Genomic DNA, 26,321 nt, shown 5'->3' with positions numbered 1-26,321 from the left:
ATATAATTGATGCATTTCTTTATTTATTCTGTAATGATTGTCTACACTCTACAGTAGGGATGACCAAACTTGCTTAATGCAAGAGCTACATACAATAAACCAGATCTTTGAGAGCCGCAAGACGTGAAAAAATATCACATACAGTAATAAAATATTACTCTTCTTACATGCACATTTTAAATTTGTTTATGTGTGCTTTGAGTACAGTTTTTTTTGCGCTACTACTAAATAGTAATTCTGCCTCGCCCACAGGAAAAAGAATCTGAGTGTTGTATGTGATATCTCTGACAATAAATTGTTGGTTTGGAGTCACAGAAATCCAAGCTAGATAGATTTTCTATCCTTAAGGACATTAGCAGCTGAATTTTTCAACAATTTGATGCATTCATGTATCGCTTCTAAATCTGTTCCTTAAATCTTGTACATGTCTTTCAAACTGTGCCTGCATTTTTTAATTTCATCCCTTAATTTCTGCTCTTTGTCAATGTTAAATATTTTTGATCATAAATGCACATTTGTTATGTTAAAATTCTCGGCAATTATGCCAAGAATTTATTTTGATGTTAATTGCACCAACAATAAGTTTCCTTATTCTCTTTAAAACAGTATAAGGGTAAATTGTGATTGCTGTATGCCTATGTCCTTGCAGAGTACTCTACCTAATTTCAAACAAGATGAATTTTCTGTAGTTCGTCAGCATGAAGAATTTGTCTGGCTTCATGATGCTTTTGTTGAAAACGAAGAGTATGCTGGATATGTTGTGAGTGTTTTTAAAATTAAATAGTTTATTACAAAGCAACATTTTTAACTTACTATCAATCTTTCAACTGAGCCAAGTTTAAAGTTTATATAGTTAAACTGAAATTCCACGTACCTTGACCCCATAGAGCATTGATTCATTACAATGCTCTTAATATTGTAGACAGAATTTTCATGGATACATGTGTTATGAACCCTAAGGACTCAAATACCAGCAGCAACAGAAATTCACCAAGACAGTGGATATTTCAACAAAATTTTTTTTATTTTCTTAATACAGAATAATAAGATCAATATTTAACTTATCACTATTAACTTACTTAACCCCCCCCCTCCTAATTCTAAGTGCACGTGTGTGTGTATTTAAGATGGTTCTTTTTCACGATCCAGTCCAAGTTCACTGTTGTTTTCAGTACTATGCACAAAATTAAACAGTCATTACATTCAGCGAGCTCTGGTGTCTTAACTTTAGTTGTTAACAGTCAGGAAGGTCTTAGATGTTCGTTGGACATGCAAACTGATTTCCTTCAATCAGCAACCAATGTGTTTTTCCAAAGAGATACCACAGAGTTACCACAGAGTTCTTCTTTTCCCCTACTTCAGAAGAAACACAACAATCAGCCACGAGAGAGATTTCAAATAGGTTGAACTCAAAACCTGTCTTGAAATGGGGTCTTTAGCAGGTTTTTCACATTGCCATTCTTTCACTGACTGCTGCAGCTTTAATCTCTCTCCTTTTCTGTTTCTCTGTCTTTGACTCCCTGATGTGATTATTAACTTACTCTGTTACACATGTACCTTATAAAATACATCTGCTCTGGGTGTGCAAAAATATTGGTCATTGAGACATTGGTCCAGTGAATCCTCTGTCATGTGGCTTAGGGTGGAATAGTACACTGAGCATTGTTCAGTGGCTCACTGGGTGGAATGGGGAAGGCAGTGCAGCTGATGGGAGTTGAGATGTGTTGTTCAGCAGTGTGCGCTGGCTGTCATTAGCAACAATTGAGCTTTAATCAAAGAGAAATATCTGGGCAGCGAAGAGCATTGCAGCCAAAACAACCGCTTCCATTGCATCCAACAGAAGGTTATGAGAGGGACTGTAGGATCTGTTACACGTGGAGCTGATGCTGCCAGTCCTCACCAACCTCAGCAATGCCTGCACTTGCTGTGCTGGACAAGGTGCACTCTGCAAGTCAGCACTATGCAGCAGTGCCAGTTGCCAAGACATTCCTAATACCAGGCCTCGTGGGTAGCCATGGCACATTGCCAGTAGAAGGCTGATTATGGAATAGCATGATTATGGAATAGCAGTGGAGAGAGCAGAAATCTGTGTCTGCTTCCTTGAACAGAAGAGTTGACAATAATACATTGGTGTTTATGTAATTGTAATTACTTCTTTTGTTTTTTTTTAAAAATAATTTTTTAATTTTTCACACTGAACCATATCACCCAAAATACATACAGACATTTCCCTCTTAAATATACACAGAGGCATTTTCTCCCCTTTTTCCCCCCCTACCTTCCCTCCCCCCTTCCCACCCCCCTCCAAAACCAATAAACATTCAACAGATACAATACAATAAAACCATTAAACAATGTCATCACACAATGAAAAATAAACAAGAAAAATGTGTCATCTACTTTTAATAGATTTCGTCGTCTTATCATTTTAGGGGGTGGAGGTCCGAGGTGAGCCCTCTCTGTTATCTTCCATGTACGGTTCCCAAATTTGTTCAAATAATGTGACTTTATTTTTAAAATTATGTTATTTTTTCCAATGGAATACATTTATTCATTTCCATGTACCATTGCTGTATTCTCAGGTTCTCTTCCGATTTCCAAGTTGACATTATAAATTTTTTTGCTACAGCTAAGGCTATCATAATAAATCTTTTTTGCGCTTCATCCAGTTTGAGGCCTAATTCCTTACTTCTTGTATTACTTAGAAGAAAGATCTCTTGTTTTTTTGGTATGTAGTTTTTTGTGATTTTATTTAATACCTGATTTAGATCTTCCCAAAACTTTTTCACTTTCTCACATGCCCAAATTGCATGTACTGTTGTTCCCATTTCCTTCTTACAGTGAAAACATCTATCTGATAATGTTGGATCCCATTTTAAAAAAATTTTGGGGCGTGATATATAACCTGTGTAACCAATTGTACTGTATCATGCGTAACCTTGTGTTTATTATATTCTTCATAGTTCCAGAACATAACTTTTCCCATGTTTCATTTTTTATCTTTATGTTTAAATCTTTTTCCCACTTATGTTTGGGTTTATAGTTTATTTCTTCATTTTCCTTCTCTTGCAGCATGATGTACATGTTTGTTATAAATCTTTTAATTATCATTGTGTCTGTAATCACATATTCAAAGCTGCTTCCTTCTGATAATCTCAGTCTGTTTCCCAATTTATCCTTTATGTAGGCTTTCAGTTGATGGTATGCAAACATTGTACCATATTTGTACTTCATTTGTTCAAATGTTAATAAATTATTTCCCAAAAAACAATTTTCTATTCTTTTAATTCCTTTTCTCTCCCATTCTCTAAAGGAAAGGTTATCTATTGTAAAAGCGATTAGCTGATTTTGCGTCAATAATAATTTTGGTATTTGGTAATTTGTTTTTTTTTCTTTCTAAGTGAATCTTCTTCCATTTATTGAGTAAATGATGCAATACTGGTGAACTTTTATATCGTACCAGCTTTTCATCCCACTTATAAAGTATATGTTCCGGTACCTTCTCCCCTATTTTATCTATCTATTTTATCCCCTATCTTAGTCCAATCTGGTTTTTCCCTTGTCTGATAAAAATCTGATAAAGACAAATGGTTATTTAAACAAAAGTTGCCTTTAATTATCTTTAAACATGAAAACAGAATCATACTTTAACTTAACTAACCTGACTTAACCTTTTTCTAATTCTAAGTGCACCTGTATGTAATGTGTGACTAAGTTCAGAAAAGTTCTTTGCTTCACAGTCCAATCTCACTTCTTATTCCTCCAAGGGTGGACTAGAAGGGCCAAATTGGCCTGTTTCCGTGCTGTAATTATTATATGGTTTGGAAACTGCAAACCATCTTGGTTGTACCTCTCTTTTAATTTATCTAATGCTATCCTCGGTTTCCCCCCTTTCCATAAAAATTTCCTTATTATTCTCTTTAGTTCATTTAAAAAAATGTCTCTGTTAAAGGAATTGATAACAATTGAAATAAGTATTGTATCCTTGGGAAGACATTCATTTTAATGCAATTTACCTTCCCTATCAACGTTAGCGGTAGTTCTTTCCAATGTTCTAAGTCACACATGTCAAACTCTGGCCTGCGGGCCAAATTTGGCCCACGATATAATTATATTTGGCCCGCAAGATAATTTCAAAAATGTATTAGAGGTGGCCCGCTGGCCGCCGGGCCAGTATAGCGCATGCACAGTAATACAACAAATCCCAGAATGCATTGGCGTCAGCCTGTTAATCGCCCCCACCTCCTCTGTTTACGTTGCAGGGTCTCACCCTGGACTCTGGTTTTGGGGCCTGGCCGGTGTCAGGGGAAGCCAAGGCCGCTTCCCAGCGCCCGGAACTGGAGGCCTCGGGCCTGACCTCGCCAGGACCGTTGCCCACTCCCCCTCCCTGCCGCAGGCCGATCCGCGACTCACGGTGACGGGGCCGCTGATCCGCTGAGATGCCGCCCTGCAGCGAGAGCCGATGCCCCTGCACTGTCGTTGTCCAACCCGATCGCCCGCAAACCCCGCCCTCCCGCACACAGGCCTGAGTAAGTATTATGAACTTTAATCTCAGGATAAAACGATCTTCCAATAGTTTCATGTCACAGTGATAAATATATTCCTGGTTAAAAATGGTCCTGCACCTGGATACAAGCTCATTAGGCATAAAACTTGAAAAGTGTGTAAATCAAAGGATATCTGTACCAATGGAAAAATGGCATGGCAAATTACCCTGCTTGAGTTCATGCCCACAATCGGTCACCCATTTGATTGTTTCAGGAATCATGTTATTCTCCCACATTCTCAATAGCCCTCAGATTTTACTATTCGACAGCACACTAGCAACATTTGACAAATCCTCTATAGAGAAATATTATTTATTGAATATTTTATTTCTCATTTGTTAATGCTTCTGGAAAGAGTTTATCCAAAACTATTATTAAACATTTATTTTAATAAGAAAAAGTTTAACATTACATATGTTGAAAGAAGAGAAAACATGTAGATGTTGTTGAAAATTTTCAATAAATATTTAGTTCGGCCCTCGACTTAGTCCAAGTTTTTAATTTTGGCCCTCCGTGAATTTGAGTTTGACACCCCTGTTCTAAGTCTTCCTGCAATTTCTTTATTAGTGGCTGATAATTTAATTTGTACAAGTGGCTTAAATTATTATCTAACGTAATACCTAGGTATCGGATTGCTTGTGTTTGCCATTTAAATGGTGATTCTTTTTTAAATTCTGTATAATCCGCATTACTCATTGGCATCACTTCACTTTTATTTGCATTGATCTTGTTGTACCCCGATATTTCTCCATATTCCTTCAATTTCTTATGTAATTCTTTTATTGATATTTCTGGTTCTGTTAAGTATACTATGATGTCATCTGCAAATAAACTGATTTTATACTCCTCCTTTATTTTTATCCCTTTTATTTTATTTTCTGTTCTTATCAGTTCTGCCAATGGTTCTATTGCTAAAGCAAACAGTGAGGGAGATAATGGACATCCCTGCCTAGTTAACCTACTTAATTTAAATTAAATAGTAAATATCCATTTACTGTTACCTTCGCCAATGGTCCATTATATAATGCTTTAATCCAATTAATATATTTTTTTGGTAAATTGAACCTCTGTAATACTTTGAATAAATAATTCCATTCTACCCCGTCAAAGGCTTTCTCTGCATCTCAAGCAACAGCCACTGTTGGCTTCTTATTTCCTTGAACTGCATGAATTAGATTAATAAATTTACAGACATTATCCGCTGTTCATCTTTTCTTAATAAATCCAGTTTGATCTTGTTTTACTATTTTTGGTACACAGTCGGCCAATCTGTTTGCTAATAATTTTGCTATTATCTTATAATCTGAATTAAGTAGAGATATTGGTCTATATGATGTTGGTGTTAGTGGACCCTTTTTTGGTATTACTGTAATTATTGCTGTCTTACATGAATCTGGCAAGTTTTGTTTCTTTTATCTGGTTCATTACTTCCAGGAGAGGAGGAATTAATAACTCATTAAATGTTTTATAGAATTTTATTGGGAATCCATCCTCTCCAGGCGTTTAATTGTTCGGCAGCTTTTTTAATATATCCTGTACTTCCTCTATTTCAAATGGTTTTATCAGTTTGTTTTGTTTCTCTTTGCAATTTCGGCAGTTCAATTTTAGCTAAAAACTCTTCTATTTTATCATCTTTCCCCTTGTTCTCAGTTTGGTATAATTGTTCATAAAATTCCTTAAAGTTCTCATTAATCTCCATTGGATTATATGTAATTTGTTTGTCCTTTTTCCTTGATGCCAAAACAGTTCTTTTAGCTTGTTCTGTTTTAAGTTGCCAGGCTAGTATTTTGTACTTTTATTTTCCTAGTTCATAATACTTTTGCTTTATTTTCATTATGTTCTTCTCCACCTTGTACGTTTGAAATGTTTTGTATTTTATTTTTTTGTCCACCAAATTCTCTTTTTGTTTTATCATTCCTTGTTGATAGTTTCTTTTCTGTACTTACTATCTCCCTTTCCAACTCTTCTATTTCCCGATTGTAGTCCTTTTTCATCTTAGTTACATAACTTGTTATCTGCCCTCTAATGAAAGCTTTCATTGCATCCCATAATATAAATTTGTCTTTCACTGATTCCGTATTTATTTCAAAGTACATTTTAATTTGGCGTTCAATAAATTCTCTAAATTCCTGTCTTCTAAGTAGCATGGAGTTTTACCTCCATCTATATGTTCTTGGTGGGATGTCCTCCAGTTCTATTGCTAAAAACAGGGGTGAATTATCAGATACCAATCTAGCTTTATATTCAGTTTTCCTAACTCTCCCTTGAATATCAATCTTTGAGTATGTTTTATGCCTACTTGAATAATATGAGTATTCCTTTTCCCTTGCCTCCTCCATATATCCATGTTTCATTTCCTGCATTGATTTAACCATAAATTTGGCCACTTTATTCCTTTTGTCCAGTTTTATCCAACATTGGATCCAAATTAAGGTTAAAATCCCATCCTATCAATATATTCCCTTGCGTATGTACAATCTTCAAAAAAATATCTTGCATAAACTTTTGATTGTCTTCATTAGGTGCATATATATTGAGCAAATTCCAAAATTCTAAATATATCTGACACTTTATCATTACATACCTCCCTGCTGGATCTATTATCTCCTCCTCTATTTTAATTGGTACATTTTTATTAATTAATATAGCTACATCTCTAGCTTTTGAATTATATGATGCTGCCACTACGTGCCCTACCCATTCTCTCTTCAATTTGTTATGTTCCACTTAGATGCATTTCCTGCACAAATGCTATATCTATTTTTTCCTTTTTCAGTAATTTTAATAGCCTCTTCCGTTTAATTTGGTTATGTATTCCATTAATATTTATAGTCATATAATTCAGCATGGCCATCTCATACCCTGTTTACACTTCATTTCCGTTTCCTCACCACCACCATCCCCCTTTTACCCATTTTCATCTCTCAGTTTTCCCTTTTAAAACTCAATGTATGACAACACATTTAAAACATAAAATACTTCAACAACTCCGACATCTAATATTCCCTTAGCCCCAAATGTCCCCTCCTCTCTCAGTTGCCCCTTATCCCTTGCCGGGTAACCACAACTCCCCTCTCCATTTGGATTGCGAACCCGCTTGCAAGCATCAACTGATTTCGCAGTGACGATTATTCTCTCCCACCCAACCCCCCCAGAAAAGACTTTATTTAACACATATAACAAAGCTCACCCTCTTTTTTTTTCCCCTTACTTCCTTTCTTCCCTTCTCTTTCCCTTCTTTAGTTCTTGCATATACATTATTTTTACATCTTTATATGTATTTTGTCACCGTTCTTCATTCTTGTTTCATCTCTTCATTTCTCCTTCTGTCCTGCAGGCATTCTGCAAATTCTCATGCTTCCTCTGGATCCGAGAACAGTCTATTTTGCTCCCCAGGGATAAATATTTTAAGCACAGCTGGATGTCTTAACATAAATTTATAACCTTTAAGTCATTCACTTCCATTTCTACAACCGTTTCTCGCTCTTCCACATTTTCTAATCTTTTCCCTATTTCTGTCATGCTCTATTCTATTTACTTTTTCTTCTGTACTTTTCATTCTTCTTTTCATTTCACTAAATTCTAATGTCAACCATTCTTTTAATCCTCTCATTTGTTCTTGAAAAAAGACTTTATCTATATTTTGTTCATCTGTTTTACCTTCTATTTCTCTGTTCAGATCTTGGTGGTCTTCTCCCTTTTCTGTGTCGGCACCTGTGTTTGTGTCTTCTTTTCCTTGTATCTGTGTCGCTTCTGACTTTCCTGTTGGGTTGCTTGTCTCACTTTGCTGGGCTTCTTCTTGCTTGGCTTCTTGCTGTTGGTCCTCTTCTTCTGGGCTACTTATTTGTTGGGCCTCCTGCTGCTGCTCTTCTTTCCTTTCACTCCCTTTCCTATCACTTTCCTCTCCTTCCAGCTGAGAGCCCTGGTGTTGGGCATCCCTCAGCTGGTCGCGTTGTGTTTGCCTGCTCCTCAGCTGAGCCCCCCTCCCGTAGGTGTTCTCCTTCTCCTTAGTAAGCGCAGTTCTGCACTTTTGTTTGGCTCAGAGAGCCATTTTTGCAGTCCAGTGGTTGGAGGGTCACGACTCCGTGGGGTCGTCACCAACCTCGGAGAACGGGCTCTCTTCTCCATGATGGCTCATGCAGGTAAGGCCTTCTCCTTTCTCATCCGATGTCTTTTCTTTTTTTCCCCATTGTTTTTACTTTTTCCTTCTTGGGTGCCATTTTCTTTCTTTTCTCTACATCTTTATCTTTCATTTGTTATGTTTTGTATTTCTTGAACTTTGTATTTTCTTCACTTTATTTCTTCTTTTTTGGAGAGGGCTGGTATTCCCCTTCCAGCCACTACTCCATCACGTGACTCCTCCTTCTTTTGGTGTTGATTCCATTAATTCTTATTTAAAGGACTCAGAAAATAAAAATAATGAAAAAAATTGAACTAAATAAAATTGGTCATGAAAATGAACAGAGGTCTTATCTTTCTTCCATGGGGCAGTGAATTCTCTGGAATAATCGAGTTGATTAGATACGAGAGGATTTATAATCTGAAACATCACAATTTAAACTGCATTCATATTTTTTCTAAACTATTACTAGAATATGGGGCTTGGCCATGCAAAGGACTTAGACGTGTTTTGATCAAGCTCTCTGTGAAGAGTATCAAAAAGACGGTTAAAATTTTTTAATTAAGAATTTTTCACTAAAAACTGGACAAAGTACTTACTAAGGCTGTCGAGAACAAAAAATGAAGAAGTTTCAACTCAGCCAGGAATATTGAGCAAAAGCCCAAAAGGCGCAAGAATGGCCTCAGGACCAGCGGACCCTGGCGAACCTGGGAAGTTGTGACAAGCACTAAATATTATCCTGGTGAAAATGGATTGTTGGCATTGAAAATATAATGAGAAACATGATTAAAAGGTTGACTGAAATTAAAGAAATAATTGAAGACTTAATGTGAAGAATCACCCAAGCAGAAGTAGACTTGGTAAAAACACAGAAGTTAAAAGCTTTGGAGAAAGATGTGAAGCAATGGGAGTCAGACAGACAAAGTCTGCTGGACAAGATTGACCACATGGAAAATTTTAGCAAGCGAAATATTGTCCAGATTATTGGAATGAAAGAAGGATTCGAGGGAAGAGATCTGGTGAACTTCTTTGAAACATGGATCCCTCAAGTGCTGGGAGAAGACACATTCAGAGAAAAACTGCATATTGAAAGGGCTCACTGGACCCTCAGACCCAAGAGAGTTTGTAACCACAACTGGTGGTCCTGGTAAGACTTTTGAGTGGGAATGGGAGACAATTCTGAGAGCAGCATATGAATGCTGTAAGCAAAATAATGCCTGCCCAAGATTGACCATGAAAAAGTGCTATTTTTCCAAGATTTTAGTCCAACTTTGATTAAGCAAACAAAGGAGTTTGATGATGTAAAAAGACATCTGTGTTCCAAAAACTTGAAATATTTGATGATACATTTCTCATCTCTGAGGGTCGAAGTAGGAGACAGTAATCGGCAATCTTTCAAGACTAAGAATGAAGTAGAAGACTTCGTGCTAGGTTTATGAAAAAGCTAAGGTTGCCAAAGAAGAAGAATGTTTACAATAGACTAAGTAAAAGTTGTGTTTTTTTTTTAAAAGCCATCTTGTATTTATTGTTGAAATGTTCACAGAGAGCTCAGAAAAGAGCGAAAACTTGGAAAAGTAGTAGCAAGGTGGAGACCCCATTCTAATGGGAAAAATTGCACCACGAGAGGCATATCTATAAAAGATGGAGCTAAAGGGAGGGGCCCTTCTTCCCTGAGAGATTCTACGAGCTTCATTTCCGGGGGGGTGGGGGGGTTTCCTGTTTACATCACCATCAGGGCAGGGACACTCTATATGTTTTTTAAAGGGTAAAGAACACTTATTTAAACAATTGAAAAGATTTTATTGTTAAACAATATTTGTTTTAAACAATCAATATGGACAGAATATTAATATTTATTAGTCAATGTTAATGGGATAAATGGGGCGGTGAAAAGGAGATAGGTTTTGGCACACCTAAAAAAAAAAGTAAGGGCAGATATAATCTTCCTACAAGAAACACTTCTTATTAAATCGGAATATGCTAAATTAAAAAGAGGATGGGTAGGACAAGTAATATCTACATTTGGTTCAAAAAAGGGGTAGTGATTCTAGTTAACAAAACTATACCAATAATAATAGAATATGCAGAATTATGGACATTTATGAACAACTATGCACCAAATTATGACAATGATGCCTTTATGAAAGGTATCTTTTTAATAACAGCTGAGGGAATACAAAATATATTGGTTGGAGGAGACTGCAATTGCTGTCGATATAAAATACTGGATAATTCAACCTGAACAGTCTCAAAGGCAAAAGCTGCAAAAACGACACTATCATTTATGAAGGATTTAACATGATTCACATACAAGGATCAATTTGTTTTTAATGTCTCCCAGTTAAAAAGTGGAGTGGTAAAAACAAAATATTTGGCAAGACTTTCATCATATCATTCACAATTAACTTTAACTATTGTAATAATAGAAAAACAAGAAACTGTATCGGTTGCATCTTAATGCCACACCTTTGAAAAGAAAGGACTTTTGTGAGTTTATTAAGAGACAGATAGAACTATTCTATGAAACTAACCTTTCTTCTATTGATAATAGCATTTTAATATGGATTATGCTTAAAGCTTATCGAAGAGGACAAATTATTTCTTATACAAAAAATCTTGAGAGAATATACTACAGAACTGGATGGTCTAGAGAAAGATGTAATTGAATTAGAAAAAGAATATCTAAAGAACAGGGTCACAAGAAAAATATAGACTGTTAGAGAATAAAAAAATTGAAATACAGCACATTACAAAACTATAGAACAGAAAAAAAATATTAAAACCCAAACAAATATTATGAATTAGGAGAACAGGTGCAAAAATTTCTATTTGGTATGTTAGGTAGAACAGTTATCTAGAATGGTAATTGCAATAAAATCAAAGGCTGATATAATTATAATACATAATCAAAAATAAAATATTTTTTGGGACAATATATTAAACTATATAAATCAGAATTATTAGGAGATGAAAATGAAATGGACAGATTTTTAACAAATGTTGAACTTCCAAAATTAGAAGATAGAGAATGAATTGATTTAGATGCCTCTTTCGCAAGAGAAGAAATTGAGAAAGCTTTGTGTACTTTACAAGCTAACAAGTCTCCAAGGGAGGATGGGTTTCCTTCTGAGTTGTACAGAGTATTGAATTGGGCGGTGGAGACTCAAACCCTCCTGGAATCTTTACCACTGCTATAATTACAGTGCTACCGAAGGAAGGTAGAGACCCATTAAAAACTTCATATAGACCTATATAACTTCTTAATGCTGATTATAAAATATTGGCAAAGGCATTAGCTAATAGATTGGGACAATATCTACCAAAATTAATACATACAGCTCAGGTGGGATTTGTCAAAGGAAGACATTTTTCAAATAGTCTAAGTAGACTATTCAGTATAATACATATGGCAAAATTAAATTGAATCCAAGTATAACTATATCCCAAGATGCAGTAAAAGCATTTGATTGATTAGAATGGTCTTTCTTATTTAAAACATTGGAAAAATTTGGCATAGGCAGAAAATTTATAAACTGGTTAAGACCTCTTTATCATAAACCCCAAGTCATAATTAGCAATCAGATGTCAGTGGTTTTTCTCTTGAGCAGATCGAGTAGACAGAGATGTCCTCTGTCTCCAGCGCTTTTTATCTTAGCTATTGAGCCACTGGTAGAAATTATATTAGGAGAGATACGGATATTGAAAGTTGGACAGGAAGAACATAAAATCAGCCTAAAATTAGCTGTTATATGTCTGATATATGCCTGACCTGGCTGAATCCCTGATAAAATTACAAACAACATTAAAAAATATGGAAGAATATCAGGTTATAAAATAAATATGGACAAGAGTGAGATAATGCCATTGAAAAATTGTGATTATGAAAGAGATCAGAAATGTAGATTTAAATGGAAGATGGATGAAATCAAATATGACATAATGAGTTACAACTTGTATAAATTTAATTACACTCCTTTTAGAAATGAAAGCACCTGCTGATTACTCCAGTGGGAAGAGTAAATTGTATTAAAATGAAGGTGATTCCAAGATTACAGTATCGTTTTCAATCATTCCCTATTTCACTACCTAAAAATTTCTTAAAATTATTGAGTAATTACATAAGGCAATTCCTATGGAATACAGTGTCAAGAAGTTAATTGGAAAAGCTAACATGGGACTATAAATTGGGAGGACTTAGAATTCCGGACTTGAAGAAATACTATTATCAGTAGAAGCAAGATTTTTATCATTTTTTGAAGATGGCAGTCCCCCTTCTTGGATCCGAATGAGATTGAATTCAATAGAAGAAGAAACAGTGAAGGACTTTATGTATGGGATGTTGTTAATAACAAAAAGGACGAATAACCCTATATTAATACATACGATAAGAATATGGCAAATAAACTTGAGTATATTGTATATAGAGCAGGTATATCATTAAGAACACCATTATGTAAAAATATATTACTGCCTATAAATCTGGGTAACAAAATATCAAAATCCTGGTATGATAAAAGAATAAGATATATTGATGATTGTTATATGGAAGGATCTCATGTCTTGAACAACTAAGAAACAAATAAGGAGTAGCTAATGGAATTTCCTTTTGTTTTCTCCAGCTAAGGTCGTTTCTAAGAGAAAGATGGATGCCAAGTTTGGCCCCTCTTGAAATTAGTGAAATGGAACAAATGATTTGGCTGGGGAAACCTAAATTTATAACTAAGATGTACTATGCTCTCCAGAATGAAAATGCAAAACCAGGTTTACAGAGATCTCGAGAGAGAGAGATGGAAGATGGATCTTGGTGTTGTAATAATGGAAAGAAATAGGTCTGATTGGTGTTTAGATAGGATGACATCAATTATAAATGCAAAATAGTGATTAGTGCAATATAATTTTCTATGCCAGTTATATCTCACACCACAGAAGTTGCATAAATCAAAATCTGAAATATCAGAGATGTGTTTTAGGTTTGGGACAGAAATAGGAACATTTTTACATGCTACAAATTGTGTGTGAAGGTGAGACCTTTCTGGCAGGGTATTACTGAAATATTAATAGGGATAACAGGTGTGACCTTTGTGAACAACCTGGAACTTTATCTTCTTGCAACTATATTAAAATAACAATAAATTAACTAAATGTTAAATTTTATTTGTTAAAATAGCCTTGGCAGTGGCTAAGAAATGTATTGCAATTCCTTGGAAATCTGACTTTCCTCTACATATAGCACAATGGACTGCTGAGATGAATAGTTGCATACCGTTGGAAAAATTACATTATATTTAAAGAACAAATATGATATATTAAGATATAGCAGCCATATTTGGATCATAAAGGGGCCCAACTGTAATTATAAATACAATGATATAAAGGATAATAATAAATGCTAATGACTTCCCTATATAGAATTTTTAATGATCAATATACATGTGAGACCTGTGGATTTATATTGTGAAAGTGGGGGGGGGTGGGGGGGGGGGGGGGGGGGGGGAGGAAAGGTTTTGTATTTTTTATAAGGAAAAAGTTTTTTCCATATTAATATTTGAGAGTTTTTCTATGTATATTTATGAAAAAAAATTACTAGAATGCAATGAGTGCCTAATACACTAGGCATTTCAGTACAGATTTGGCAATTTGACCCTTAAAATGAGATGGGGTGGGGAAGAAATAGAAAAATGCCAAAATTATAATAATCATTTTTATGAAAATGCTAAAATACTTCATGTTGATGTTCTTTTTAAATAACTTTAATTGAAATATGTGAACATTTAGTACTTTATGTAAATATTCGGAAATACGAAAATTTGTTGACATATCATTTGTGTTCTATTTTTAAAAATTGTGAATTGAAGGATCTCCACTCTGACTTTTTTTTCAGGGACACCCAAACATTGATTTTTTTTATTGTGCTCTCATTTGCCACCAGAAAACAATTGTAATTTACCTGTGAACTTTATGCTGCAGTCTGTTTGATTGTGACATAGTGTATCATGGTAAGCAGGCCCTATTAAATCACTCCTTTTATTAACCCCTCCATGCATTTTCTGTCCTTTCAATCAAAGTTTCCTCATCAGTTTATCATTATTCACTTCCCAGCAGGTAGCATGTGAATGATATGCCAACTGTCTGTGAATGCCCATTAGGTTGTATCCCTTGAAGATGTGAGAAAATCCTAAAGCATGAATATCCCATTGCACCTGCCTGGGAGCATGGCAAAACAGAATGAGAAATTTAGTAGATCAGATATTCAATAACTAGGTCAGTTTATTTTAGGTGAAGAAACTAAAAGTGGGAGGTGTTAAACTCCACTTTTACTGGAGGTAATTTAGTTTCATGTTTATGACGAATCTTTCAGTTGGATGGCACTTTGGAACTTTAATGCTGCTGCTTAAAAGGTCCCTGGATCTGAGTTAGATTCTGACTGATCCTGATCTTGATTGTTATCTCTTGGCATGACAAATGGGTTTCCCCAACAAGAGGTTTGCTTTCCTTCCATATCCTAGAAGAATGCTGAAATATTAATTGGCTTTTATAAATTACCCCTCATTGCAGGTTAAGTGTCTAGAGTATCATAATGAGAGATGATGGCTATATGAGAGAAATTAAGTTGTGGGGCTGCAGTGAAATTTAGAAGGGGAAAAATGGCTGATAGAATTGTTCTGTTGAGGTTGAAAAGGTTCTGATGAGCCAAAGACCTTGAGTATCATAATAAATATCAATGTGAAACAATGTTCTGTACTATTTTTTAATACTATGACTTAGTGTACTGATGGGATATAGTTATGATTAAATTCAGTTTGAAAGTACAAGTCTTGAAAGTTGTGAGTTACTTCCAGTAGTTTTGGCTTGTTTCAGAAGTCACCATGTTTATCAAACACCATTTGTTTTAACAGATATAATCACAGCGAGCAAGACCATAAAACCTACATTTCCAAAATCCATGACAATGTCTGGGTTTCTACTTAATGCACATCCTTGTTGTTGGTGAGGAATTGGAGCTGGTTTTTCCCATGGATAACAAAAAACTCATCTGCCTCACATCTGTCATAGCAAGCTGAATACGAGTTTGAGGTTGTTGTACTCATGTGTTCTGGACTCCTCAGTTCTCTTAACACTGGCTCCAGATGCACACCAATTCTTGATATTTCATCTACTGGCAAGCACGATTCACCAGAAACTATAAGAGGTCTCTGGAGAAACATGCAATGTTCACCTCCACTGCCATAATAGTGAGTCACCTCACAAGTATGCAGATCCATGGCTAGTAAGTCTGTAGAAGGTTTTTCAGTTGGTTGTTTTTCCAGACTCTTTTGTGTAGTCTTCCAAAGGCGCTATTTGCCTTGGCGAGTCTGTTGTCTATCTCATTGTCGATCCTTGCATCTGATGAAATGGTGCAGCCGAGATAGGTAAACTGGTTGACCGTTTTGAGTTTTGTGTGCCCGATGGAGATGTGGGGGGGCTGGTAGTCATGGTGGGGAGCTGGCTGATGGAGGACCTCAGTTTTCTTCAGGCTGACTTCCAGGCCAAACATTTTGGCAGTTTCCGCAAAGCAGGACGTCAAGCGCTGAAGAGCTGGCTCTGAATGGGCAACTAAAGCGGCATCGTCTGCAAAGAGTAGTTCACGGACAAGTTTCTCTTGTGTCTTGGTGTGAGCTTGCAGGCGCCTCAGATTGAAGAGACTGCCATCCGTGCGGTACCGGATGTAAACAGCGTCTTCATTGTTGGGGTCTTTCATGGCTTGGTTCAGCATCATGCTGAAGAAGATTGAAAAGAGGGTTGGTGCGAGAACACAGCCTTGCTTCACGCCATTGTTAATGGAGAAGGGTTCAGAGAGCTCATTGCTGTATCTGACCCGACCTTGTTGGTTTTCGTGCAGTTGGATAATCATGTTGAGGAACTTTGGGGGACATCCGATGCGCTCTAGTATTTGCCAAAGCCCTTTCCTGCTCACGGTGTCGAAGGCTTTGGTGAGGTCAACAAAGGTGATGTAGAGTCCTTTGTTTTGTTCTCTGCACTTTTCTTGGAGCTGTCTGAGGGCAAAGACCATGTCAGTGGTTCCTCTGTTTGCGCGAAAGCCGCACTGTGATTCTGGGAGAATATTCTCAGCGACACTAGCTATTATTCTATTTAGTAGAATCCTAGCGAAGATTTTGACTGCAATGGAGAGCAACGTGATTCCCCTGTAGTTTGAGCAGTCTGATTTCTCGCCTTTGTTTTTGTACAGGGTGATGATGGTGGCATCACGAAGATCCTGAGGCAGTTTACCTTGGTCCCAACAAAGCTTGAAAAACTCATGCAGTTTGGCATGCAGAGTTTTGCCGCCAGCCTTCCAGACTTCTGGGGGGATTCCATCCATACCTGCTGCTTTGCCACTTTTCAGTTGTTCGATTGCCTTATATGTCTCATCCAGGGTGGGAACCTCATCCAGCTCTAGCCTTAGGGGCTGTTGAGGGAGCTGGAGCAGGGCGGAATCTTGGACTGAGCGGTTGGTACTGAAAAGAGATTGGAAGTGTTCTGACCATCGGTTGAGGATGGAGATCTTGTCGCTGAGGAGGACTTTGCCGTCTGAGCTGCGCAGCGGGCTTTGGACTTTGGGTGAGGGGCCGTACACAGCCTTTAGAGCCTCGTAGAAACCCCTGAAGTCGCCAATGTCCGCGCTGAGCTGTGTTCGTTTGGCGAGGCTAGTCCACCACTCATTTTGGATCTCCCGGAGTTTGCGCTGAAGATGGCTGCATGCGCGACGGAAGGCTTGTTTCTTCTCTGGACAGGACGGCTTTGTAAGGTGAGCCTGGTGGGCAGCTCGCTTCTTTGCCAGCAGCTCCTGGATTTCCTGGCTGTTTTCGTCAAACCAGTCCTTGTTTTTCCTGGAGGAGAAGCCCAGTACCTCTTCAGTGGATTGCAGTATGGTAGTCTTCAACTGATCCCAGAGGGTTTCAGGGGACGGGTCCGTGAGGCGGGTTGCAACGTCGAGCTTTGCTTTGAGGTTTGCCTGGAAGTTTCCTCTCGCTTCGTCTGACTGCAGTTTTCCAACATTGAACCTCTTTCTGGGGGCTTTATTGTTCCTGGGCTTTGGCTTGAAGTGAAGGTTGAGCTTGCAGCGAACCAGCCGGTGGTCAGTGTGGCATTCCGCGCTAGGCATGACCCTGGTGTGGAGCACATCTTGTTTGTCACTTTCTCGCACCAGGATGTAGTCCAGGAGGTGCCAGTGTTTGGATCGGGGATGCATCCAGGTGGTCTTAAGGCTGTCCCTCTGCTGAAAAAGGGTGTTTGTAATGACAAGCCGCTGTTCTGCGCAGAGCTCCAACAGGAGGCGCCCATTGTCGTTGCACTTGCCGACGCCATGCTTGCCCAGGATTCCTGGCCAGGTTTCTGAGTCTTTGCCGACACGAGCGTTGAAGTCGCCCAGGATGACAACCTTGTCGGCTGTAGGGGTACGTTGGATGAGGTTGCGCAGGTCGGTGTAGAACTTGTTCTTTTCTGCTGGTTCCGCCTGGAGGGTTGGAGCATAGACACTGATGAGGGTGATGTGACGCTTGTTTTGAAGTGGGAGTCGCATGGACATGATTCGGTCCGAGAGGCCTGTCGGAAGGTTTTCGAGTTTGGAGGCAATGAAGCTCTTGACCATGAAGCCTACACCAGATAGGCGTCGTTCATCCGAAGGCTTGCCAGACCAGTAGAGTGTGTAGCCCGCGCCGCGTTCTTGGAGGCTGCCTACATCTGCCAGGCGGACTTCACTGAGAGCGGCTATGTCGATGTCAAGTCTGAGGAGTTCATGTGCAATGAGGGCAGACCGACGTTCAGGTCCGGTGGCTGTCAGTCTTGTCTAGCATGGTTCTGATGTTCCAGCATGCTAGCTTGAGTTTGTGAGCATCTTTTGAGGGGGAGGACGTGGAGGGGGAGGACGTGGGAGGGGGAGGACGTGGAGGGGGAGGACGTGGAGGGGAGAGGACGTGGAGGGGGAGACGTGGAGGGGAGGACGTGGAGGGGGAGGACGTGGAGGGGGAGGACGTGGAGGGGGAGGACGTGGAGGGGGAGGACGTGGAGGGGTGAGGACGTGGAGGGGGAGGACGTGGAGGGGGGAGGACGTGGAGGGGAGGACGTGGAGGGGGAGGACGTGGAGGGGTGGAGGACGTGGAGGGGGAGGACGTGGAGGGGGAGGACGTGGAGGGGGAGGGACGTGGAGGGGGAGGACGTGGAGGGGGAGGACGTGGAGGGGGAGGACGTGGAGGGGGAGGACGTGGAGGGGGAGGACGTGGAGGGGGAGGACGTGGAGGGGGGAGGACGTGGAGGGGGAGGACGTGGAGGGGGAGGACGTGGAGGGGGAGGACGTGGAGGGGGAGACGTGGAGGGGGAGGACGTGGAGGCGGAGGACGTGGAGGGGGGGGAGGACGTGGAGGGGGAGGACGTGGAGGGGGAGGACGTTGGAGGGGGAGGACGTGGAGGGGGAGGACGTGGAGGGGAGGACGTGGAGGGGGAGGACGTGGAGGGGGAGGACGTGGAGGGGGAGGACGTGGAGGGGGGAGGACGTGGAGGGGGAGGACGTGGAGGGGGAGGGACGTGGAGGGGGAGGACGTGGAGGGGGAGGACGTGGAGGGGGAGGACGTGGAGGGGGAGGACGTGGAGGGGGGAGGACGTGGAGGGGGAGGACGTGGAGGGGGAGGACGTGGAGGGGGAGGACGTGGAGGGGGAGGACGTGGAGGGGGAGGACGTGGAGGGGGAGGACGTGGAGGGGGAGGACGTGGAGGGGGAGGACGTGGAGGGGGGAGGACGTGGAGGGGGAGGACGTGGAGGGGGAGGACGTGGAGGGGGAGGACTGGAGGGGGAGGACGTGGAGGGGGAGGACGTGGAGGGGGAGGACGTGGAGGGGGAGGACGTGGAGGGGGAGGACGTGGAGGGGGAGGACGTGGAGGGGGAGGACGTGGAGGGGGAGGACGTGGAGGGGGAGGACGTGGAGGGGGAGGACGTGGAGGGGGAGGACGTGGAGGGGGAGGGACGTGGAGGGGGAGGACGTGGAGGGGGAGGACGTGGAGGGGGAGGACGTGGAGGGGGGAGGACGTGGAGGGGGAGGACGTGGAGGGGGAGGACGTGGAGGGGGAGGACGTGGAGGGGGAGGACGTGGAGGGGGAGGACGTGGAGGGGGAGGACGTGGAGGGGGGAGGACGTGGAGGGGGAGGACGTGGAGGGGGAGGACGTGGAGGGGGAGGACGTGGAGGGGGAGGACGTGGAGGGGGAGACGTGGAGGGGGAGGACGTGGAGGGGGAGGACGTGGAGGGGAGGACGTGGAGGGGGAGGACGTGGAGGGGGAGGACGTGGAGGGGGAGGACGTGGAGGGGGAGGACGTGGAGGGGGAGGACGTGGAGGGGGAGGACGTGGAGGGGGAGGACGTGGAGGGGGAGGACGTGGAGGGGGAGGACGTGGAGGGGGAGGACGTGGAGGGGGAGGACGTGGAGGGGGAGGACGTGGAGGGGGAGGACGTGGAGGGGGAGGACGTGGAGGGGGAGGACGTGGAGGGGGAGGACGTGAGGGGGAGGACGTGGAGGGGGAGGACGTGGAGGGGGAGACGTGGAGGGGGAGGACGTGGAGGGGTGAGGACGTGGAGGGGGAGGACGTGGAGGGGGAGGACGTGGAGGGGGAGGACGTGGAGGGGGAGGACGTGGAGGGGGAGGACGTGGAGGGGGAGGACGTGGAGGGGGAGGACGTGGAGGGGGAGGACGTGGAGGGGGAGGACGTGGAGGGGTGAGGACGTGAGGGGGAGGACGTGGAGGGGGAGGACGTGGAGGGGGAGGACGTGGAGGGGGAGGACGTGGAGGGGGAGGACGTGGAGGGGGAGGACGTGGAGGGGGAGGACGTGGAGGGGGAGGACGTGGAGGGGAGAGGACGTGGAGGGGGAGGACGTGGAGGGGGAGGACGTGGAGGGGGAGGACGTGGAGGGGGAGGACGTGGAGGGGAGGACGTGGAGGGGGAGGACGTGGAGGGGAGGACGTGGAGGGGGAGGACGTGGAGGGGGAGGACGTGGAGGGGGAGGACGTGGAGGGGGAGACGTGGAGGGGGAGGACGTGGAGGGGGAGACGTGGAGGGGAGGCGTGGAGGACGTGGAGGGGGAGGACGTGGAGGGGGAGGACGTGGAGGGGGAGGACGTGGAGGGGGAGGACGTGGAGGGGGAGGACGTGGAGGGGGAGGACGTGGAGGGGGAGGACGTGGAGGGGGAGGACGTGGAGGGGGAGGACGTGGAGGGGGAGGACGTGGAGGGGGAGGACGTGGAGGGGGAGGACGTGGAGGGGGAGGACGTGGAGGGGGAGGACGTGGAGGGGGAGGACGTGGAGGGGGAGGACGTGGAGGGGAGGACGTGGAGGGGTTGAGGACGTGGAGGGGGAGGACGTGGAGGGGGAGGACGTGGAGGGGGAGGACGTGGAGGGGGAGGACGTGGAGGGGGAGGACGTGGAGGGGGGAGGACGTGGAGGGGGAGGACGTGGAGGGGGAGGACGTGGAGGGGGAGGACGTGGAGGGGGAGGACGTGGAGGGGGAGGACGTGGAGGGGGAGGACGTGGAGGGGGAGGACGTGGAGGGGAGGACGTGGAGGGGGAGGACGTGGAGGGGGAGGACGTGGAGGGGGAGGACGTGGAGGGGAGGACGTGGAGGGGGAGGACGTGGAGGGGGAGGGACGTGGAGGGGGAGGACGTGGAGGGGGAGGACGTGGAGGGGGAGGACGTGGAGGGGGAGGACGTGGAGGGGGAGGACGTGGAGGGGGAGGACGTGGAGGGGGAGGACGTGGAGGGGGGAGGACGTGGAGGGGGAGGACGTGGAGGGGGAGGACGTGGAGGGGGAGGACGTGGAGGGGGAGAGGACGTGGAGGGGGAGGACGTGGAGGGGGAGGACGTGGAGGGGGAGGACGTGGAGGGGGGAGGACGTGGAGGGGGAGGACGTGGAGGGGGAGGACGTGGAGGGGAGGACGTGAGGGGGTGAGGACGTGGAGGGGGAGGACGTGGAGGGGGAGGACGTGGAGGGGGGAGACGTGGAGGGGGAGGACGTGGAGGGGGAGGACGTGGAGGGGGAGGACGTGGAGGGGGAGGACGTGGAGGGGGAGGACGTGGAGGGGGAGGACGTGGAGGGGAGAGGACGTGGAGGGGAGGACGTGGAGGGGGAGGACGTGGAGGGGGAGGACGTGGAGGGGGAGGACGTGGAGGGGGAGGGACGTGGAGGGGGAGGACGTGGAGGGGGAGGACGTGGAGGGGGAGGACGTGGAGGGGGAGGACGTGGAGGGGGAGGACGTGGAGGGGGAAGGACGTGGAGGGGGAGGACGTGGAGGGGGAGGACGTGGAGGGGAGGACGTGGAGGGGGAGGACGTGGAGGGGGAGGACGTGGAGGGGGAGGACGTGGAGGGGGAGGACGTGGAGGGGGAGGACGTGGAGGGGGGAGGACGTGGACCTGTCCCTCGGGCCTGCGCAAAGGAGCTTTTAGGTGGAGTGCAGTGCGCGCAGTACTGGCCCCCACCCTTTACACCCATGGTTCGTGTGCCGTGGCCAAGCAAGCTGGGACGTGGCAGCGAGGTCCTTGGGTCGTAGGTTTTATATCGGAGTGGCCTTCTCCTATGCAGGTTTCTTACCCGGGCTGGAGGGGTCTGCCTCCCCTCCTTAGGTCGGTCCATACTGCCCGGACCGGGGCCGAGGCCGCCGCAGTTCACCCTGTGCCTGGACTGGGGCCACCGCCTCCCACTCCCTGCCCGGACCGGGGCCTCCGTCTGCCTCACTCGACCGAGGCCGGGGCCGCCGTCTCCCCCTTGCTCCTGCCCGTATCGGGGCCGCCGCCGTCTACCCTTCGCCCGGACCGGGGCCGGGGCCGCTGCTGCTCTCCCCTGTGCCTGGACTGGGGCCGCCGCCTCCCACTCCCTGTCCGGACCGGGGCCTCCGCCTGCCTCACTCGACCGAGGCCGGGGGCCGCCGTCTCCCCCTTGCTCCTGCCCGGATCGGGGCCGCCGCCGTCTACCCTTCGCCCGGACCAGGGCCGGGGCGGGCTGCTGCTCTCCCTGTGCCCGGACTGGGGCCGCCGTCTCCCCCTTGCTCCTGCCCGGATCGGGGCCGCCGCCGTCTACCCTTCGCACCGGACCGGGGCCGGGGCCGCTGCTGCTCTCCCTGTGCCCGGACTGGGGCCGCCGTCTCCCCCCTTGCTCCTGCCCGTATCGGGGCCGCCGCCGTCTACCCTTCGCCCGACCGGGGCCGGGGCCGCTGCTGCTCTCCCTGTGCCCGGACTGGGGCCGCCGTCTCCCCCTTGCTCCTGCCCGGATCGGGGCCGCCGCCGTCTACCCTTCGCCCGGACCGGGGCCGGGGCTGCTGCTCTTCAACTCATCCCTGTGGCTCTCCACAAAGATGGCGCCATCCTCAGAACCTCACAAAGATAAGCGTATACAGAGCCGTTGTCATACCCACACTCCTGTTCGGCTCCGAATCATGGGTCCTCTACCGGCACCACCTACGGCTCCTAGAACGCTTCCACCAGCGTTGTCTCCGCTCCATCCTCAACATCCATTGGAGCGCTCACACCCCTAACGTCGAGGTACTCGAGATGGCAGAGGTCGACAGCATCGAGTCCACGCTGCTGAAGATCCAGCTGCGCTGGATGGGGTCACGTCTCCAGAATGGAGGACATCGCCTTCCCAAGATCGTATTATATGGCGAGCTCTCCACTGGCCACCGTGACAGAGGTGCACCAAAGAAAAGGTACAAGGACTGCCTAAAGAAATCTCTTGGTGCCTGCCACATTGACCACCGCCAGTGGGCTGATATCGCCTCAAACCGTGCATCTTGGCGCCTCACAGTTTGGCGGGCAGCAGCCTCCTTTGAAGAAGACCGCAGAGCCCACCTCACTGACAAAAGGCAAAGGAGGAAAAACCCAACACCCAACCCCAACCAACCAATTTTCCCTTGCAACCGCTGCAATCGTGTCTGCCTGTCCCGCATCGACTGGTCAGCCACAAACGAGCCTGCAGCTGACGTGGACTTTTTACCCCCTCCATAAATCTTCGTCCGCGAAGCCAAGCCAAAGAAAGAAGTCTGTAGAAAATGAGACTTCTGTGCATAGAGGTCATAAGATAGTGGTTACATGGAGGATGGCCCATAAGAAACAGCGCCCTCAAGCCTGCTTTGTAAGATAATGGCTGATGCAATCTTGACTTCATCTATACCTTTGCATGATCATTTTCTACCTCTGTTCAGTTTTTTTTTTCCGGCAATATTCCCATGTCACTTGATTCCCTTAATATTCTAAAAATCTGCTAATCCCTGTTATGAATTAACTCAATGAATGGAATCCAAAGATTGAACTTCCACAGTCCTCTGAAGCAGAGAATCACCACTGAAAAGACTTCTCACTTAATTTCATAGTTTACTGCCGCAGGATCAGTGTTGAATGCACCAATTTTGCTGAGGGGATCAAGTAGCAAGATTAGCATAGTGCTATTACAGCTGGCAGAGTCCGCAAGCATCGAATCCATGCCGCTGAAAACCCAACTGCGCTGGGTGGGTCACGTCTCCAGAATGGAGGACCATCGCCTTCCCAAGATTGTGTTCTATGGCGAGCTCTCCACTGGCCACCGAGACAGAGGTGCACCAAAGAAGAGGTACAAGGACTGCTTAAAGAAATCTCTTGGTGCCTGCCACATTGACCACCGCCAGTGGGCTGATATCGCCTCCAACTGTGCATCTTGGCGCCTCACAGTTCGGCGGGCAGCAATCTCCTTTGAAGAAGACTGCAGAGCCCACCTCACTGACAAAAAGGAGGAAAAACCCAACACCCAACCCCAACCAACCAATTTTCCCTTGCAACCGCTGGAACCATGCCTGCCTGTCCCGCATTGGACTTGTCAGTCACCAACGAGCCTGCAGCAGACGTGGACATAGCCCTCCATAAATCTTCATCCGCGAAGCCAAGCCAAAGATTACAGCACTAGCAACCCGTGTTTGAACCTGTCCTGGTGCTGTCTGTAAAGAGTTTGTGTGCTCTCCATGTGACTGCATGAATTTTCTCCAGGGGCTCTGATTTCCTCCCACCCTTCAAATCATATAGGGTTTGTAGATTAATTCGTGTATTGTGCACGGCATGGATCCATGGACCGGAAGGGCCTGTCACTATGCTGTTTCCCGAAATTTAAAAAAATATATTTCCAGGCCTACTGACAATCCAAAACTAGATGGGATTGTGATATGATAACATTGCAGAGGTGTTTTGGGTGTATATTGACAGATTATGTTTGTGGTAACGTTCTGAGTAATTGAAAAATTGTTCATTTTGGGGGTGGGGGGGAGTTAAAGAATCAACTTTTTAATATGGTATTCAGAATGGTCAAGGTGTTCTATAAACTAGTGCAATTACTGAATGGACACCAGAAGCAAGTAGGAAACCAAATGAATCTTTGCCTTTATTACAACAGTAAATGATTTGGACTGAAAGTTTCCAAGACCTGAGAATATCCTATACAGAAGTAATTATAGAAGAGGAAGTGGAACAAAAGAGAGATTCCTGAGAGAATGTATTGTTCTTTGAGGAAAGAGGAAGTGCATTCGTATTGTTTGATTATGAGCTGTAAGAATGTATTGAAACTTTAATTACTCTGATCAGGAGAGGGTGATTTTAAGATAGGAAAGGCAAATTTAGAATTCTAATAGATAGTGATTTATATTTAACTAAGCATGGAAAATTTAATTGATTCAGATAGATTAAACTTGCATTTGTGAGGATCTTCCAAGGAAAGCTTAATTTTAAAAATAGTGGGCCACCAGGATACAGTTTTACAGTTTGATATTTAAATTTAAAAAGTAATTTTAATTTGACCATAAAATCCAGTTCTTGGCTCCCAATTATAGCCATTTTCCTTTTAGTTGACTAAAAGTAGAATAATACTAAAAGTGAACAAAGTTACTAATATGAAATTTCATGAAGGTGATGATCCTAGTTGACAGGGTTGGTTAAGAAGGTGTTTTGCACTCTTACTGGTCAGGAGCAAGGATCTCGTGCTACAAATGTTGGTGAGATCGTACTTGGATTATTGTATGCAGTTTTGGTCACATTATGGTAAAGATATCATTAAACTTGAAAAGGTGCAGAAAAGATTCATCAGAGTTACTGGGACTAATAGATTTGAATTGTAAGCAGAGGCTGCGTAGACTGGAACTTTATTCCCCAGAGGATTGGAGGCTAAGGGGGACCATTGTGGATGTTTGTAAAATCATGAGAGCTGTAGATCATTGTCTTTTTCCCAGAGTAGGTGAATCCAAAATTAAAGAGAGAACCAAGATGAAAGGGGAAATATTTGAAGGGGCAACTTTATCCCTCCCAGAAGATGGCAGGTATGTGTAAAAGACTGCGGGGGAAGTGATGAAAATTAAGACAAGTATGTGGATAGGAAAGGTCTATGGGTCCGGCTTCATCAACATGGACTGTTTGGGCTGAAGGGCCTGTTTTTTTGTGTTGCAGAACTCTTATAACTCTATCTAAACTAAATATCTCAACAGATCCCACCAGCACCTCCAAAGCCTGACTTTGATGCTTCAAGAGATAAACTGCAGAAACTTGGGGAAGGAGAAGGATCAATGACCAAGGAAGAATTCACAAAGATGAAACAGGAACTTGAAGCGTGAGCACAATGTACCATGAGGATT

At 44.5% G+C, this 26,321-nt stretch overlaps 1 protein-coding gene across 4 annotated transcripts in view; it reads left to right on the top strand.

The window, feature by feature from the left end:
* Window positions 1–26,321, top strand: part of snx6 (sorting nexin 6) — an 84,173-nt gene that overhangs the window by 20,422 nt on the left and 37,430 nt on the right. For 3 of the 4 annotated variants that reach the window (XM_069916755.1, XM_069916756.1, XM_069916757.1), the window contains 2 exons: window positions 650–760; window positions 26,175–26,296. In XM_069916755.1, the coding sequence (XP_069772856.1) occupies window positions 650–760; window positions 26,175–26,296 (233 nt within the window). The remainder of the gene's footprint in view (window positions 1–649; window positions 761–26,174; window positions 26,297–26,321) is intronic. The other variant, XM_069916758.1, reaches the window with a different exon arrangement.

Source organism: Narcine bancroftii, chromosome 2 (assembly GCF_036971445.1).
Source record: "Narcine bancroftii isolate sNarBan1 chromosome 2, sNarBan1.hap1, whole genome shotgun sequence".
NCBI classification, from domain to species: domain Eukaryota; kingdom Metazoa; phylum Chordata; class Chondrichthyes; order Torpediniformes; family Narcinidae; genus Narcine; species Narcine bancroftii.
Note: the sequence above shows the minus strand (reverse complement) of the source record. Positions and strands in the feature narration are given on the sequence as shown.